Below are 17,017 nucleotides of genomic sequence, written 5' to 3'. Positions count from 1 at the left end.
GCGCTCACAGCAGGGGCCCCGACGCTCCCTCCAGACATCCTCCGCCTGCCTCGTGACACAGCCCCTGACTGCACCACGGGGTGGCCTGTCATCATGCCACCCTTCAGCGATGTTCAGGCCCCACCCCTGCTGGTTGAGGAAGCCCCGTAGTGGGATTGCACGTCCCCCCTCCCCAGCCTCGCCTTCCAGCACGTTCTACCAGCCGCCCTCGGCCGTGTCGTTTGTTGTGCATGAACTGTGTCCCCCCAAATCCACGTGTTCAAGTCCAAAGCCCCAGGGCCCCAGAGTGTGGCTGCATTCGGAGATGGGGTCTTTAAAGCGGTAATTCAGGTTAACTGAGGTCATTAGTGTGGATCCTCACCCAATAGGACTTGTGTCCTTCTAAGAAGAGGGACCTCGGACATTTTCACATAGAAGGAAGACCATGTGAGGACACCGAGAGAGAAGGTGCCACGTCCACGTTAGGGAGAGGAACCAGCCCTGCTGCCCCCTTGATCTGGGACTCCAGCCTGCGGCCAGGGGGTAGTGAGCACAGGTGTTTTAGGATGCACAGGAGATCCTCGGAGGACGCTGTCTGAGCAGTGACGTGGGCAGCGCAGACAGGGACGCCCGAGAGCGGCCCGGACAGAGGCAGCAGCAAGTGCAAAGGTCCTGAGGCCAAGACACGCTGTTTGATGTGTTCCGGGAGCAAGGCCAGTGTGACTGGAACAGTGGGATGAGGGAGAGAGCGAGAAGGGGAAGCAGGAGACCTTGCAGGCCATATGGACGGTGGACTTGCCCTGAATTCATCTAAAGCGCCAGAGTTTGTGGGTGAAAGTGGGTACAAATAATGAATCTGGGACAACAAGGGTAACCCTGGACAGTCACGGGCACACAAGGACACGCAGTCCTGCTGTTATTGGCTGCCAGAGACTTGAGGTTTTCCTCTGAAACACAGAGTCCTTGAAGGACGGTGGGCAGAGAAGTGACAGGACCTGAATGCGCCGACAGAGGACCACGGGGAGAAGAGTCGGGGCGGGTGGACAAGAAGGCTGCAGGAACAGAGGCTGGAGGCAGCCACCCCGAGCACCCAGGGGAGAGCCGGGGTGGGTGGGAGGAAGAGCCGCCTCACAGATGGGCACAGCACGGACGTGAGGCGTGGACAAGCCGCGCGATGGGCAGGAAGGCGGCTGGACCCGCACATCTCTGCAGCAGGGGGGCCAAGCCGGGGGCAGGCAGCAGCCGTGCCTGAGACGGGATGGGGGGCAAGTGACTCCACCTGCTGGGCTCGCTTTCCAGAAATACCACCAAAGCTCATAAAATACGGGACAATTTTAAGACAACGTATTACTCTTCTGCTCACTGGGGCTGGGCCGGAAGAATCAAGGCGAAATTCCACCGAGGTGGAAACGCCTAGTTTTTACAGTTCACGCCCCAAACTCTGCCTGCATTCACCCTCACCGCACACAGACCGTGCATACTTATCGTAAAGAGTAAAGCTTGCAGAAATATTCTAAGTTGACAATAAGCACCCAGAGTCACCCCCATGAGAGAGCACAGCCCAGGGCGCGGGCTGGACACTCTTCACACCCAAAGGTCATTATGCTGCGGACCGTTAGCATATGGGAGGGTCTGCCTGCCAACGTGGCCTCTTCCTCCCGACTTCGAAGAGTCTGCAAATCTGGGACGTCCTCCCTACCCCGCCAACCCCCGGCTCGGCCGCCACTCGGGTTCTCACGGGCCCTGCTCACAGTAGTCTCTGTCCGCGGTCTCTCCCAGGGCTGTGCACTCTGCTCTGGGGTCACAGGATAAGCCTTCCAGAGCCGCGGCTGATCACCCTCCCCTGCCCACATGCACCTGCTTGCATGAGGAAGTTCGACCCCCTCCTCAGGACCAGCTAGGCTCCTTGCAGCCAGTTCTCAGCCCACCCGCCATTCTGTCATATCCGGGCGCCCACATGGACCCGTGCCCCAGACACAAGCCCGGTCCACGCACAGCCCAGACCTCACGTTCCCACCTGTGCTCACCTACCCCCACTCCAAGGACAGGCCAAGTCCCGTTCAGTCTTCCCTGAGACCCTTCTTTGGAAATCCCAGTGCTGGTGGCTGTATCCTAACTCCACAGGTAAGAACTATTTGCTGGTTTGAGGGGCGCCTGGGTGGCTCAGTCGGTTAGGCGTCCGATTCTTGGTTTCAGCTCAGGTCGTGATCTCAGGGTTGTGGGATCAAGCCCCATATAGGGCTCTGTGCTCAGCAGGAAGCCCGCTTGGGATTCTCTCTCCTTCTGCCCCTATTCCCACCCCACCCTGCTCATGCTCTCTCTCTCTCAAAACATAATAATAATAATAACAATTTGCTAGGGTTTTCTTCTCATAAATAAAGACACCAAAGATATTTTTAAAGCATCTCTTCCTACACCCGTCACTACCTCACGGGGCAGAGGGCAGAAGGACGAAGACATGGCTGGTGCTGACCTACTGACTTGCTGACGCAGCTCCTTCCAGGTCCACTGCGGAGCCTTTATGGAGGCAAAGAGAAGCAGGTGCTCCCGGACGGTGAGGTTGTCGAATAGGACATCCTGCTGCGGACACACGCCCAACTCCCTTCTGATGGAGGACAAGTCTGTCTGCAGGTTCTTGCCATTGATGATGATGGTTCCAGAAGTGGGAGCGTAGAGTCCCGTCAGCATGGATCTGCCAGAGAAAACGAATCAGGAGAGAACAGAGACAACCACTGCTCCTACCAGCCTGCTTTCTACACAATCATTCACAAGTTGGAAGGAGCTTCACGGGATGCTGGCTGCCTTCATCTTGGAAATGTGGGCTTATGACAATGTTTACACTACCCTATATATGCTGATCAGAGACCATTCCAGTTGCGTGGGAGTTTAAGATTATAAATCCAACGTCGTTTTACAGATAAGGAAACCAGCTCAAGAAATGGCATATTTGGGGCGCCTGGGTGGCTCAGTCGGTTAAGCATCTGCCTTTGGCTCAGGTCATGGTCTCAGGGTCCTGGGATCGAGCCCCACATCAGGCTTCCTGCTCAGTGGGGAATCTGCTTCTCCCTCTGCCCCTCACCCCACTTGTGCTCTCTCTCATGCTCTCTCTCTAATAAATAAATAAATAAAATCTTAAAAAAAAAAAAGAAGTTCAAAGCAAATAGTCCTTTTCATTGTTTAAGCATACTTTAGTCCTACTGAAAGAAGAGAGAGAAATGGACATATTCGCAAGACAAGTTCGACAATGCCCGTGCTTTGTGAGCCCTCAACTTTTAAGCTTGTGATTCCTCCGGGATCCCGCAATTAGATTCTTTAACCAGTGGAACCCAAACCAAAAATCAAGCCTTTGCAGAAGAACACAACCACACAAAAAGCAGAACATGAAAAAAAAAAATTACTCAGGCGATTAAAACATTTGCAGACATCGTTCCAAATTTCATCTTCCCAGAGATAGGCGAGCGAAATTAAACGTAGTGGTAGGACAGTGAGAAGTGTCATAGGACTCTCAAAGACTGAAGTAAAACCATGGAGCATTATTTGTCGGGCATAAAAGAATTAGGGATAAGACCCCATCCCCTGTGTCATTGGTGGGGCCTGCAGACCCCCCCCCCCCCCCCATGTAACTGTCCACCCAGAGCACAGAGTGGCTCCGGCAAAGGGTTCTGTCTGTCCTCTGTCTCAAAACAAAAAGGAAGAAAAAAAATCTAATCTCAGGTGAACTGAGATTGTTCTAAAAAGCCCGTGTGTGATGAGGGTGAAATGGGTCTCACATGACGGTGGTTTTCCCGGCGCCGTTGGTCCCCAGCAGGGCAGTGATCTGGTCTCTGTGGAAGGTGAGGGTCAGATCTCGGACGGCCGCCTTGTGGGGCTCATACTCCTTGGTCACGGACACCAGGGCAACGCCTGGGGGTCCTCCTCCAGGCTTTCCCTCCCCGTTCTGCAGCAAGGAACCTGAGAAGAAGATGCAGATTCATCCTGATGGACTCCAAGAGCCCCCGAAATAATGCTCATGCGTACCAGTCCAGGGGCCTGCCTTGGACTTGAATTGTAGCTCCGTGAAACACACACAGCAACTCAAAACCCTTCCTTACCAAAACCAAGGGGCGAATTAGGTAACGGCAAAACTTAAATGAAATGGCTGATTACGGGGGCACCTGGGTGGCTCAGTCGTTAAGCATCTGCCTTCGACTCTGATTACGGGGGTGCCTGGGTGGCTCAGTGGTTAAGCGTCTGCCTTCGACTCAGGTCATGATCCCAGGGTCCTGGGATCGAGCCCTGTGTTAGGCTCCCTGCTCAGCGGAGAGTCTGCTTCTCCCTCTGCCTCTGCCGCTCCCCCTGCTCGTGTTCTCTCTCTTTCTCTCTCTCAAATAAATAAATAAAAATCTTTAAAAAAAATACATTGCAATGTTGATTGTGGTATAAACCACCATGATGGGAGGCTGTGTATCTATAGGCTGGCCCTGAAGTCCTGCTTTCGTGGAACCAGCAGGCGTAAGTGAGGCAGAGAGGGACAGAGAATCGGGGGTCCCGCCCTGTTTCCCGGGACGCACGCTCCTCGCCTGTAAGGGGCAGGGATGGTCTTGCTCTCACAGGAATGTCGGAAATACTAGCATGTGTGAAACACTTGGCGATCTCTACAGCCCACTCCACCGGGCAGCTGTCCTCCCCTTTGCTTTAGTTTCTCACACAAATTCATGCTGGAACTGAAGCTTCATTTTGCGGCCATATAACATGTGCACAAACACACCCAGGGCAGAGGGGCTGCAAACAGCAGGTGACGCTAACAGCCCAGGGCTCCGGCCCCCAGGCTCAACATCATCAGGGGATTCTTTCTTGCGACTTGGCCCCAAGCTGTGTTTCTGAGCCCAAGACGGCCCCCGGCCAGCAGACACAGTTACAGAGATTCGAGCAGGGTGAAAAACAGAAGGAAAACTGACCAGAAGGGAAAACATGTACCTAATACTGCTACTCTTTACAAACCTTTATTGTCAAAGTGCTCATTGATGAAGGACAGGTCAGAACCAGGCGCGTGCGGTCTTTTTGCCACTAACCCACACAAATTCTTCCAGTAGGATGCGGTAAAGGGAAAATGCCACGGTTTCCTTAAACCGAACGTTCCTAAAAAATAAGACACAGTTAAAATCAGTATCATTATCTTTTTCTACGTGGAAGATTCTGTACGAGAATGCCTTCACTAATCATACGCAATGTTATTCCATGTTAAAGCGTTGAATACACATCCCTCATATGACCCGGTGACAATCTGGGGGACGATGTATTAGCCATGCGGGGAGCCCTCATGCTCTGTCTTCAGCCTGACCCACGGCCGACTGCTCAGTCCCCTGACAGCCGCCACCCCCGGGAGGCCTTCCAAGCAGGTGTTCGGTGAACAGGCAGGTATTTATCAAAAATAAAAGTCGCGTTGAACAATTGCTGAATGTTCCCCAGAGTAAAGCTCACCCCAGCCCCGTTGCCCCATTACGTAGCTGTCACTCTTTTGTCCCCGTCTTTGATGTCTGCATGGTTCCTAGACGCGGATTAACAGCGTGAAGGAATTAATCCATTAAAACATTTACAAAGAAGAATACATAATGCCAACATTTCCATATGAAACATTGACATTCTTCAAGCGTACTCTCCAAATTCATTCCAGCCCACTTAAGAGTCACTTTGCCTTCATTATATGTTGAAATGAAAGTGGATTTAATTATTAACACCTCTCAATTTTCTTTAACACGTCCATTCTAGCCGAAGTTCGATGCATGCTCCAAATCCTCCAAGTGACTGAAGAGATAAAGGCCTACGTGAAGACTATTTTAACACTTTGACCCTCCAGCCAAGGAGAGATGGGTGCCCCTCATCCAGTCTAACCCAAAGATTCAGAGACATGATCACAAAGCAGAACGGGCAAGTGAAGGAGGGCGTGGGGCTGGTATCCAGTCTAGCAGTCGCTTCTGGTACGGGTTGAGCTGAGTCCCCCAAAATTCATGTCGAAATCCTAACCCCCAGTAACTCGGAATGGGGCAATATTTGGAGGAAGGCTTTCAAGAGATAATTAAGGTTAAGTGAAGTCGCTGGGTCAGCCCTCATCCAATCTGATGGGTGTCCTTATGGGAAGAGATTAGGATACAGACAGGGAGTGTGGGCAGATCAACAGGACATGGGGAGGAGGGAGGCCTCAGGAGGAACCAGCCCTGCACACACCTGGATCTTGGACCCCCTCCAGCCTTCAGGATGGGAGAGACTAGATTTCTCTTGTTTAAGCCATGCGGTCCGTGTCATCATGCCCGCCCTCGAAAGCATGCAACAAGCAGAGAGAATGTTCTCCAAGACCCTAGCAAACTACTGACTACCCCTAGCCAGGAAGAGATGAGCCACCCATGGATAATTCTGTCCTATTCCACACTCTCTCCCTTCGGGCGCTGGCCAGGATCCCACCTGTGTTCATTCACATGGTCCTGCGACCACACGATGTGGGAGTGCTATTGCCACCTCTCCCTTCCCAGGGGGAAGGACACAGGCTGCCGAGCTGCGCGCTGCGGCCCCGTGGCACCTGCCTCTCTGAACACAGGCCTGCAGCAGCGACAACACTCTGTTGCCCGGGATCCAAAAGAGACGGGAGATGCGCATGGGAATGGAAGGAGGAGGCCCTGCGCACGGGCATGCACGCTGAATTTGCAGAAATAAACAGAGAGAAGCCGACAGAGGCAGAAGTAGACTCTTCGGCCAGTGCTGGTAGTTGCTCCTCTGGCCCCCGCACCGTCTTCTGCTGAGGGACCCCACTCCGGTGACCATCGGTCACTGCCCTTGACCGCGCCAGCGTGAGTGGGCACCAGCTGTCGGACGGGCAAGTGGGCGGTGGCTCCGAATGCCTTGGGGGTCAGAGGCTGCATGAGCAGAGGCAAAGGCAGCTCCCGGACGCATGGACAGGAGTCTCAAGGACCCCGAACCGTCCCCAGGAGGTCCCATGAGACCTGATCTGGGGTCATGGCTATGGGGACGGGAAGGACGGGAGACGCAGGAGGGGCCTTTCAGAGTTAGAAAATTCACGTCGGAAGATAGAAATTGGAAACAAACTGAATATTAACGGCCGGTTTGCTAATTAAAACATCCCTGCTCTAATCTGTTTGCACTTTTAAAGTCCTGCTAATTAATCTATTAATGTAAATGGATGGGGGGGGAAGGCTGCCAAATCCGTTAGCAGGGAGGCCACTCAGCTCCTAGGCTGTCCTTGGCACTCTGCTTTTGCTTGTAAATCCAAACGTGTTTTACGTGCACTCTACGAGCACAAGCATCCTGCTCACATTACCATATGTAATTGGGCACATTAATATATGCAAAGGCCCTGTGTTTCTCCAGAGCTCTTCTCCTCCTGGGGAGCCGCCTGCTGGCTCTCGCGGGCCAGGAAACTCATTAGCATTGCCCCCCAAAACCTGACAGTGATAAAAGCAGAAGTCAATGCAACTAGACAGATCAAGCGAAATCAGATTTAATTGGAAGCACATAAAGAAGGGTTTATGAAATGAAAAGACTTCGAGAGGGCCAGATGTCTGCCAGGAAGCTCTGCGCAGGCCCGGGGATCTGCACTTGACCTTGAACCTGGCGGGCCAGGAGGCCGGGTCCTTACGGGGCCTCCCGCTCAGACGCCAGGGTGAGAAATGCGGGGGTCTGGACCCACCCCATCACTCCACGGACAAGACCAACAGAAGGACACAGAAAGCAACAGGGAAACTGCCCACCCAGCCCCAGCGGGGGAGGCCTTGTTACCCGCCAGAGCCTCACATAACAGCGATCCTCAACTTGCTGAGACTCTCACAGAGGGTGTTCTGGAAATGTGGAAAGGGGTACTTTTGGTTGGAACAGTGAATGGGTGTTTTAAATTGTAGGTTTTATTATTATTCAGGCATGGGGAGGCCAAGAGATCAGGAAACCGGCCTTTGAAAAGATGGGTTGCTACTCAGGTCCCGGAAGGAGGGGACACCGGGCACCGGGCAGGGCCACGCGGGGAAGCACCAGGCTCCATCCGGAGGCACAGGGCAGGGGAGCGCAGGCAAGAGCCTTTACTGTGGCTTCTGTGGAAGGAGCAGGTGAGGTAGGGAGAGCAGGCTCTGGGGCACAGCGGCTGTCCCTAGTTGCTCGGTCCCTGGGGCAATGAGGGCAGGGGACAGGATAGCCTACAGAGGGGGTGGCAGGGTGTAGCTCTGGATGGCTGGGTTTGCAGATGAAAAGGGAGCTCACCAGCAAATCCTTTACTATCTCTAGGATTGGCTAGCCCTTGGGGGACAGTCCCTCTTGGGTCCCTGCGGCTCCAAGATGTCAGAGTATCAGATATACAGAAGATAAAAAAGCAGGTTAATAAATAGGGGGTAGCACAGATGGCCCTTAGTGGGCGGGCATCTGGGTGGAGGGTGTCCTACAAAGGGCAGAACAACGCAGCTCAACAAAGAATTGCCCTTGACCTGCCTTCTGTGAGGCTCATCCCACACAGCCATGTAAGTGAAAAGCCCCCGCTAGGGGCGCCTGGGTGGCTCAGTCGGTTAAGCGCCTGCCTTCAGCTCAGGTCATGATCCCAGGGTCCTGGGATTGAGCCCCACATTGGGCTCCCTGCTCAGCGGAGAGTCTGCTTCTCCCTCTCCCTCTGCCGCTCCCACCTGCTCATGCTCTCTCTCTCTCTCTCTCTCAAATAAATAAAATCTTTTTTAAAAAAAGAACTTCTGAAACTCAACACCCAATAAAACAAATAATCCAATTAAAATATGGGCAGAAGATATGAACAGACATTTCTCCAAAGAAGACATCAGATGGCCAACAGACAAATGAAAAGACATTCAACATCACTCATCAAGGGGGAAATGCAAATCAAAACCACAATGAGATACTACGTCACACCTGTCAGAATGGCTAAAATCAACAACACAAGAAACAACAGGTGTTGGTGAGGATTCGGAGAGAGGGGAACACTCGTGTACTGTTGGTGGGAATGCCAACTGGTGTGGCCACTCTGGACAACGGTATGAAGGTTCCTCAAAAAATTAAAAATAGAAATACCAAATGATCCACTACTTGGCATTTACTCAAAGAATATAAAACCACCAATTTGAAAAGATATACGCACCCCTATGTTTACTGCAGCATTATTTACAAGAGCCAAGCTATGGAAAGAGCCCAAGTGTCCATCAACAGATGAATGGATAAAGAAGATGTGGTGTATATATACAATGGAATATTACTCAGCCATCAGAAAGAATGAATTTTGCCATTTGCAGTGACATGGAAAGAATTAGAGAGTATTATGCTAAGTGAAGTAAGTCAGAGAAAGACAAATACCATATGATTTCACTCCTATGTGGAATTTAAGAAACAAAACAAACCAACAACAAAAAAAGGAGACAAACCAAAAAAAAAAAACCCCAAAAAACAAAAAAACAGACTCAACTCTAGAGAACACACTGATGGTCACCAGAGGGGAGGGGGTGGGGGATGGGGGAAACAGGTGATGGGGATGAAGTGCACCTGTCGTGATGAGCACCGGGTGATGTATGGAAGTGCTGAATCTCTGTATTGTGCACCTGAAACTAATATTACGCTGTATGTTAACTATACTGGAATTACAATTTTTTAAATTTTAACTAAGTATTATTATATTTTATCCCTTATTTCATAGACAGTTTGGTCCACAGCAATGATCTCCCATATCCCACCCCCACATATATTCCTGTAAAACAGAATTCCATAGATGTGTAACTAGTTCACAGGAGTCCATATTACAAATGCAAAACTGATTCATCTTCAGTCCACACTCTTAGATAGAAATGTAGGTTTGCCAGGGTTTTGCTTTCAAAGATAACATGCAAAGAACATCTATGTGCACACATACTTTGCATTCACCTGGCTATTTCTTCAAATTTCTGAGTCAAAGAGAATAAACATTATTTTAATTTTTTTATTTTTTATTTTTTATTTTTTATCCTTTTTTAAAGATATTATTTTTAAGTCATCTCTAGACCCAACACGGGGCTTGAACTCATGACCCCGAAATCCAGAGTTGCCCACTCCACTGCCTGAGCCAGCCAGGCGCCCTGAGAATAAACATTTTAAGAATTTTTTAACATACGACAAATTTGACACACTCTACTGCTTGTAGAAATTCCCTTTTTAGTATTTTTTATTTAAATGATTTATGTGGGCTTTGTTATATTAACACAATGCTTCATACGAAATGGTATAAATTAATGTGGAGAAAATCAACACACTTAAAATGGTAAATATCCACATTAAGGAACATGGCATCTCTTTGTATTTATTCAAATCTATTTTATGTTCACCATTTTTTTTTAGAGGGAGCGTGGGGAGTGGGGAGGGGGACTATCGCCAATTATTTCATTTTCCCATAAACTAAACGCCTACACAGAAAAATCAGGCCCATATTCCTCCACAAGTCATTACAGTTTTCATCCGAGAAGGAAACATTGTCGTCTATGCTCTGTGCGACATGAAAATACTTTATAAGTTTATCATATATCAACTTTTCTTTTTATGATGGTTTATTCAAGTTATTTCCTCATATTTGTATTCAGATAGGTCTTCTTAAAATGTGAATTGAGAATGTTAACATTTTCTTTCATGGATTCATTAAACAGTTTTTATAAGCTTGTGAAGCGTCCTGTAACTATATTTATTTGGATATTTTAAAATTCTTATAATAGAAACTCAATTTTTATTATTTATGTCTCTGGCATCATGGTTAGAAAGGCCTTCGCTCTCTTTACAATCATAATTTTTCTAAAAAAAATCATACTTCCCCTATTTCCTCATTATTTTTAGTAATATTTATCTCTGATAAATTCATGAATTTTTAACCTTTCTCATTGATTAAAAGTGCGACCTTTAACACAAATGAAATTATTACAGTGGGTTGGCTCCCAAACTTTCTGGTCCGTTCCACTGCTCTATTATTAGGTAAGCACTCAGCCACTTTAATCCCTGACAGTTTACAGTGAGGTTCTGTGTGGTCATCAGCCACCAGTCCCCTTCATTATTTTCAACAGTTTTTGACCACTGTCATTAATTTACATTTCTAGCTGCCCTTTAGAAACATTTCATGAATCACAACCAAATTCCCTTTTCAGTATTTTTTATTTAAATGATTTATGTGGGCTTTGTTATATTAACGCAACGCTTCATACGAAATGGTATAAATTAATGTGGAGAAAATCAACACACTTAAAACGGTAAATATCCACATTAAGGAACATGGCATCTCTTTGTATTTATTCAAATCTATTTTATGTTCACCATTTTTTTAGAGGGAGCGTGGGGAGTGGGGAGGGGGAGAAAGAGAATCTTAAGCAGGCTCTACGCCCAGTGAGGAGCCCGACGCGGGACTTGACCTCATGACCCTGAGATCATGACCTGAGCCAAAGTCAAGAGTCGGATGCTTAACTGACTGAGCCCCCCAGGTGCCCCACTGCCAAATTTTTTACTTTCTTATTTGATACATACTCTCTTCTACGTTAGATTCACGCCGAGATATTTTACTGCTCTTGAGAATGTTACGTCACATTTATTGCTGACACGCAGCAAAGCTGGTGGTTCTCCTGTCTGTGCGTTTGAGATCAGTCATCCCAGTGGTCCTGCCTTTCTTCAACTGATTCTTGCATAGGACCTGCCAACAATGGTGGTCTGTCTCCTGGTTGTGACATCTCTGTCTTGCTGTGTTTTGCTTCCTTCCCCAGTGGCTGGAGCCTTCACCTCAACATCTAATTCCTGCCCATGACAAGCACCTACAGGGGACGCTGAGCATGGCAGGGGACGCTGAGCGTGGCACGGGGCACCCCAGCTGAGACATGCTCGCCTGTCCTCCCTCTCCAGTCCCCCGATCTCCTCCCCACCTCACCTTCCCCGGTCCCCGATGGCCCTGAGAAGACACTGCAGCCATGAGAGAGCCTCCCGGGCTCCCACCATCATCATCATCATCATCATCATCAAACCCAAAGCCCTTCTCCACCTGCTTCCCCTGACAGCTTCAGCTGCTGCCCCGTTTCAGATCTGACTCAGCCGCGCTTGCAAAACCTGCCGATCTACCCTCCTTCCCAGGATCTCTGTCTCCATCCCCCCCGCCCCGTCTCTGTCCTGGAGCAAGCTGCACCTGCAGAAGTGAGCAGGACCGGGGGTTCGCTCGCTGGAAATGCCTTACTTTAAGATAGGACAACGTTCCCACCGTGGTTCCTCATGCCTCCTGTCCTGAAGGAGGAGGGGAGAACTCAGCTCCTTCTGGATTCCTGCCCAGATTTCCTGTGGATCTCTGCACTGCCAAGGGTAACCTGTCTTTGCTGGGGTTTATGCTTGTCTGTGGACACATCACCATTTTATATGTAGCTGTAGGTCTCTGTCCCTTAATGTTGTGTTCAATGCGGTGAGCCCTGACTGTGCAAAGCTCGGTTCTTCCTCTCCTTGGTTAATGACTGTTCCATTTCTATTCTGTTTCACTTGGTCTGTGTGTCTCCTCATCAGGGAGAGCATCAGTCTGCAAGGCCCGTCTGTCTGTCTCCTTCCAGCCACCTGTCTGCATCTCTCCCAATTCCGGGGACACCCAGCCACCCTCCCGTCCCCGGCCGTGACTTGGCGCCCTATTCCTTTGCTCGTGACCCCCTTCCTCAAACATTTTAACATCAATATCATGTGCATACTTTCTAACATCCCTCCCTTGTGCCGGCTAGCTGCCTTTTAATATCCAGTGCTTGTCATTCGATTTTATTTCACCTTGGTATTCCTCAGTTAACTTTTTTTTTAACTTCTTATTTCCTAGAATCCAGTTTTTCTTTAATTTTATTCAAAGTCCCCAGACCATGCAATCTAAAATTCCAAAATGAAACACATTGCAGGTTTATGCGCGCTCTCTAATTCTTGGAGGCCGTGTGTTCCTGATTTTCTGTAAGATAATCTTGTCAATGGCACCTTTCATTTGGATTTTTACTCATCCTTCAGTGACACATGAGCGTTCCAAGTCTGAAAACAGAATGGACGGATTGTCTTTGTATCCTTTCATAGTCAATGCGTGTGTGATTAGAACATCTCTCTATGTCTCTCTCTCTCTCTCAGTTCTTAACTTTAAAGGTTAGATGCCACTTGAAATATCCAGGTGCTTTGGAAAATACAGAGACAGAATCACAAGTCATTTCAGCAAGGGTATAGAATATCATCAAAACATTACTGCTAAAAATATAAGATAAAGAAACTTTAAAAGCTATGTCTGCTCTTTTCGGCCCGAGCCAAGCATGTGGTATGCGTACCTCCTTCCCCACAAACACAGCAGGGAAAACCATTACTGTTGGTGGCCTGGCTTCCCGTGGCCTCCAGGACGCACCTGCCACACCACGGGAGAAATCCCACACTTGACGCCGCTGACGCTCCGGGTTTGGAGGTGACATCTGACCCCGGCCCCCTGCACAGCCCCTCATTCTCAGCCTGGTTTTCGTCCAGGTTCTGTCCCCAGCTGACCTGGCCGAGAGAAAGACCTCTGCACTCCTGCTCCACACTGTCACTGACTCCTGCCCGACCTGGTCCCCGTGGGGCCAAGGATGCACGTGCCCCCAGGCTCTCCTGCCCTCACTCCCCACATCCCTGATCCTGAGAACCCTGATCCTAGGTCTTCCCTGTTCTTTGACAGAAACCCACTTGGGAAGCTGCCTGGTGGCCGGGTTGGGGAGGGCGGAGGGGGGAGTCCGTCAGGATCGAGGCACTTCCGTACTATCCTCACGTGGCCTTTACCATTTCATTCAGGACTCGGGCAGCCCATCTCCTCTTCAAGCATTCACACCTCCCTCTAAAACACATCCTACGAACGCCCTCTCTGAGGTCTCATTTAAATTTAGAATAATTACTTATTCTTCTAATACTCATGTATATTGCTTTAAACTGTTTTTTTAGCTTATTTGGGGCATCTCTTACCGTGCAGAATTCTTACCAGGAATCAAGTTGCTCAAGTACCATCCACATAAAAAATAAAGGCCTGAATCAAAGAGAATCATCCAGCAAACCCAGCCAAATGTCATGCCCATTTGTTCCGGAGCCTGGTACATGTTACCGCACTGAACCCCTGGGAGGAAGGAAAAGGTCAGAGTCAGAACCGCACACCCTCTCTCAGGGCAGCTTCAGGTGAGTGAGTCCGTGCGTCCTAGAACCCCAAAGCCAAGGTGGACGCAGCCGGGTCGAAAGGTAGGGCATCCCGCCAATCACAATTCCTCAAATGAATTGGGAGCCTGCTTCATCTCAGTGGATTTCAAGGAAATCAGGTGGAGTGGCTTTAACCACATTCGAATATCTAACATTTACGATTTTGTGTGTGTGTGTGTGTGTGTGTTTTAGTGTTGCTTTACTTCTATCTCGACTTGTTGCCTCACCAAAATGCATCTATCCAGGGCAACCGGGCCGTGGGGGGTATTCACATCAGCTGAGGCAAACACCAGCGTCTCGATCCAAACGTTCCACTTGTAATAAAGACCTTCTCCTCCCGCGCTTCCAACAGGACCAACTGGAAACGCCTCAACACCTGAATCACTGGATCTCGTTTTACAAAAGCCTCCCCTTCCTTACCTGCTTCTTGCCCTTCCAGGAAGGTGATGAGAAACACTCCTTGTCCAAAGGCAGTGGTGGAGAGCAGGGACTGCCCACGGGGAACGGAGAGAGAAACAGCACGTTAGCGCTTGACGGAGACCCCAGAAAACCCATGGCACTAAATTCAAACAGAGAGGCCGCAGGGTGTTCCCACCGAGCGTCGCCAAAGCATCGCTCCAGGCGGTGATTTCAGTATCTGACCCGGAAGACTGAGCCAAACGTCAGCCCACTCTGAAAAGCCTGATAACAAGCTAGTTTTTAATGTGGGGAAGAATTCTTTCTCTTTACTGCGATGCTTGAAATGCCATAGACCCGATGCACCGCATACAGAAATGCGTAACTCGAAACAGTGGAGAACAGAACGGAGCGATTTCTTGTTTTTTATTATTATGTGAATGCCCTGGAGCGTGCTGAGGGCAGACTGATGGAACATCCACATGATTCTGCACTAGCGAGAGAGCCCACTGGAGGAAAATGCTGCTTTATTTCCACTGGACAGGTCCTACGTCCACAAAAAAGCCCACTGAACATGTATTTTACGCTTAAAAAGATCGTGTACCAGAGTTAGATTTTTTCTTTTTTTTTTTTGGCAAGGAAACATTTGAACATGCAAAAAGGAAATCCAACGGTGTATGCTGGAACATTTAAACAGATGGATTGAAGTAAAAAACACACATGACAGTATTTGAAATTCAGGCCAGGTGGTCAGTTGGCTCTTTCCCTACATGGAAGGAGTATGGGGGGGGTGGGAGGGGGGTAAAGGATCCCAGGAGTTTTAATGATTCCGGAAACAGCTAATGAACACTAACCCAAAATTACTGGTTCTGAATTATTGCAGGTGCAACATCAGCTAATTGGAACTGGTGAGCACCTATCAATGGATTAAAATCCTGATTCAAGGTGGCATTTCTTCATCGTGCTGTGTGTCCACGGCCAGTAGGAACCATGGAGCTTTATGGATGCTGGAGAAAAATAACGTGGCCTTCACAGAGGTATTCTACCCTGAGGCTCCAAGTGAGCAGAGAAAGTGACACCGTCCCAACAGGCAAGGGTCCCTCAGCCGTCATGACGCTGTTCAGGGACAGGTGACTTCTGAGGGCCTTCAAGTGCCCCGGAGGAGCCTGAGATTCTACCCCTCCTTGACACCTCCCAAACTCTCCCTTAATGGCTCCAGTCACACCTCCCAACAGACTGCAGTTGGGGAACCTGGCCTGACCTGTGAGGGGGAAGAGAGATCTGGGGCGGACCGTCCTCAGCCACACACGCGTCCCTTCCCTGTGGACAGAGTTCCCTGTGCCCGCCAGGCATGTCTCATCCAAGAAGGAATGAGTGTGTCTCTTCTATGTATTTCATATCGCACACCTAACAGAATTCTCGTACTTTTTCGGGAGGTACACTTTAAACGGATGAATGATTCCGACATTGCTAACGGAGGGATCTTTCCACTTAATGTGAGGTCATTCCTGATGCTTCAAGAAAAATGCTTAATTTTTGCTGCTAGAATAGCTTTGGAAAGCTATCTCTTTCCATCCAGGAAACAAAGAGACACGGAGGTCCTACGCTGCCTTTGGGGTACGACCGATTTCCAAAAAGTCTCCAGAGGAGAGTCCCTGTTATGTGAAAAGCGCCAAATCTTCACAGGCTGCCTTCTAGCAAAATCACTGCAATGCCGCTGAATGGCAGCTGCAAGGTCTGCCTCCGGGGGCCGAGTAAAGAGGAGCAGGGATCAGGAAGCCCACCTAGATCTGAAAATGACAGGCCGATGGACGGATGTCGTGACTGATTGGTTGGGTAGATACAGCAGTTTGAAAAGAGAAAGAAAAGACAGCCCACTTACCAGAAACGTCTGAATGACAACACTCAGTTGGTTATGGAGAACCAACAGCACTATGTAGGGCAGAAAGCTGATCATATACACCAGGCTGGTAGAGAGGGCAGCCGTGTTCGCTTGGCTGAAAAACACACTCAGGAAGTAACTCATCATGATGACCGACACCCCAAAGTCCAGGAGAAAGAGGAAAACGATACAGGCATTGCTGTGCGCGAAGATGCCGCTCGCTTTGAGAATGACGGCCAGGGTGGCACTGCTTAAGGCCAACACGGCCAGGTTCTCCAGGAACCAGGCCAGGAAGAAGACAGTGGGGTGCACTCCCATCATCCTCATGTACTGTCAAAAGAACGAAATGCAGAGTTATCACCCGGATCCTTGAGAAAGAACAGATCAGATCACAGGAGAGAGGTGGCACTAGAAACTTCCATGTTGGGGCCCACGTGGAAATCAGCCTCGCACAGACCCCAGAGCCCAGCATCCGTTCTGGCGAACGCTCCCCTGGGGAGGTCACGGCCGCGAGCCCACACAGCGGAGGGGCGGGGGCAGACCCCAGCCCCCAGGTGCTCCCTTATCCATTTGGACTTTGCTGGT

General features: G+C 49.5%; 1 protein-coding gene across 1 annotated transcript in view; it reads right to left on the bottom strand.

The window, feature by feature from the left end:
• Positions 1–17,017, bottom strand: part of ABCA13 (ATP binding cassette subfamily A member 13) — a 369,069-nt gene that overhangs the window by 202,227 nt on the left and 149,825 nt on the right. Inside the window, exons 33-38 of the mRNA XM_032430502.1 lie at positions 16,433–16,762; positions 14,575–14,644; positions 13,946–14,077; positions 4,960–5,097; positions 3,750–3,930; positions 2,453–2,671 (exon numbers count right to left, since the gene is read on the bottom strand). Coding sequence (XP_032286393.1) covers positions 2,453–2,671; positions 3,750–3,930; positions 4,960–5,097; positions 13,946–14,077; positions 14,575–14,644; positions 16,433–16,762 — 1,070 coding nt within the window. The remainder of the gene's footprint in view (positions 1–2,452; positions 2,672–3,749; positions 3,931–4,959; positions 5,098–13,945; positions 14,078–14,574; positions 14,645–16,432; positions 16,763–17,017) is intronic.

Source organism: Phoca vitulina, unplaced genomic scaffold (assembly GCF_004348235.1).
Source record: "Phoca vitulina isolate PV1807 unplaced genomic scaffold, GSC_HSeal_1.0 scaffold44, whole genome shotgun sequence".
NCBI lineage: Eukaryota > Metazoa > Chordata > Mammalia > Carnivora > Phocidae > Phoca > Phoca vitulina.
Note: the sequence above shows the minus strand (reverse complement) of the source record. Positions and strands in the feature narration are given on the sequence as shown.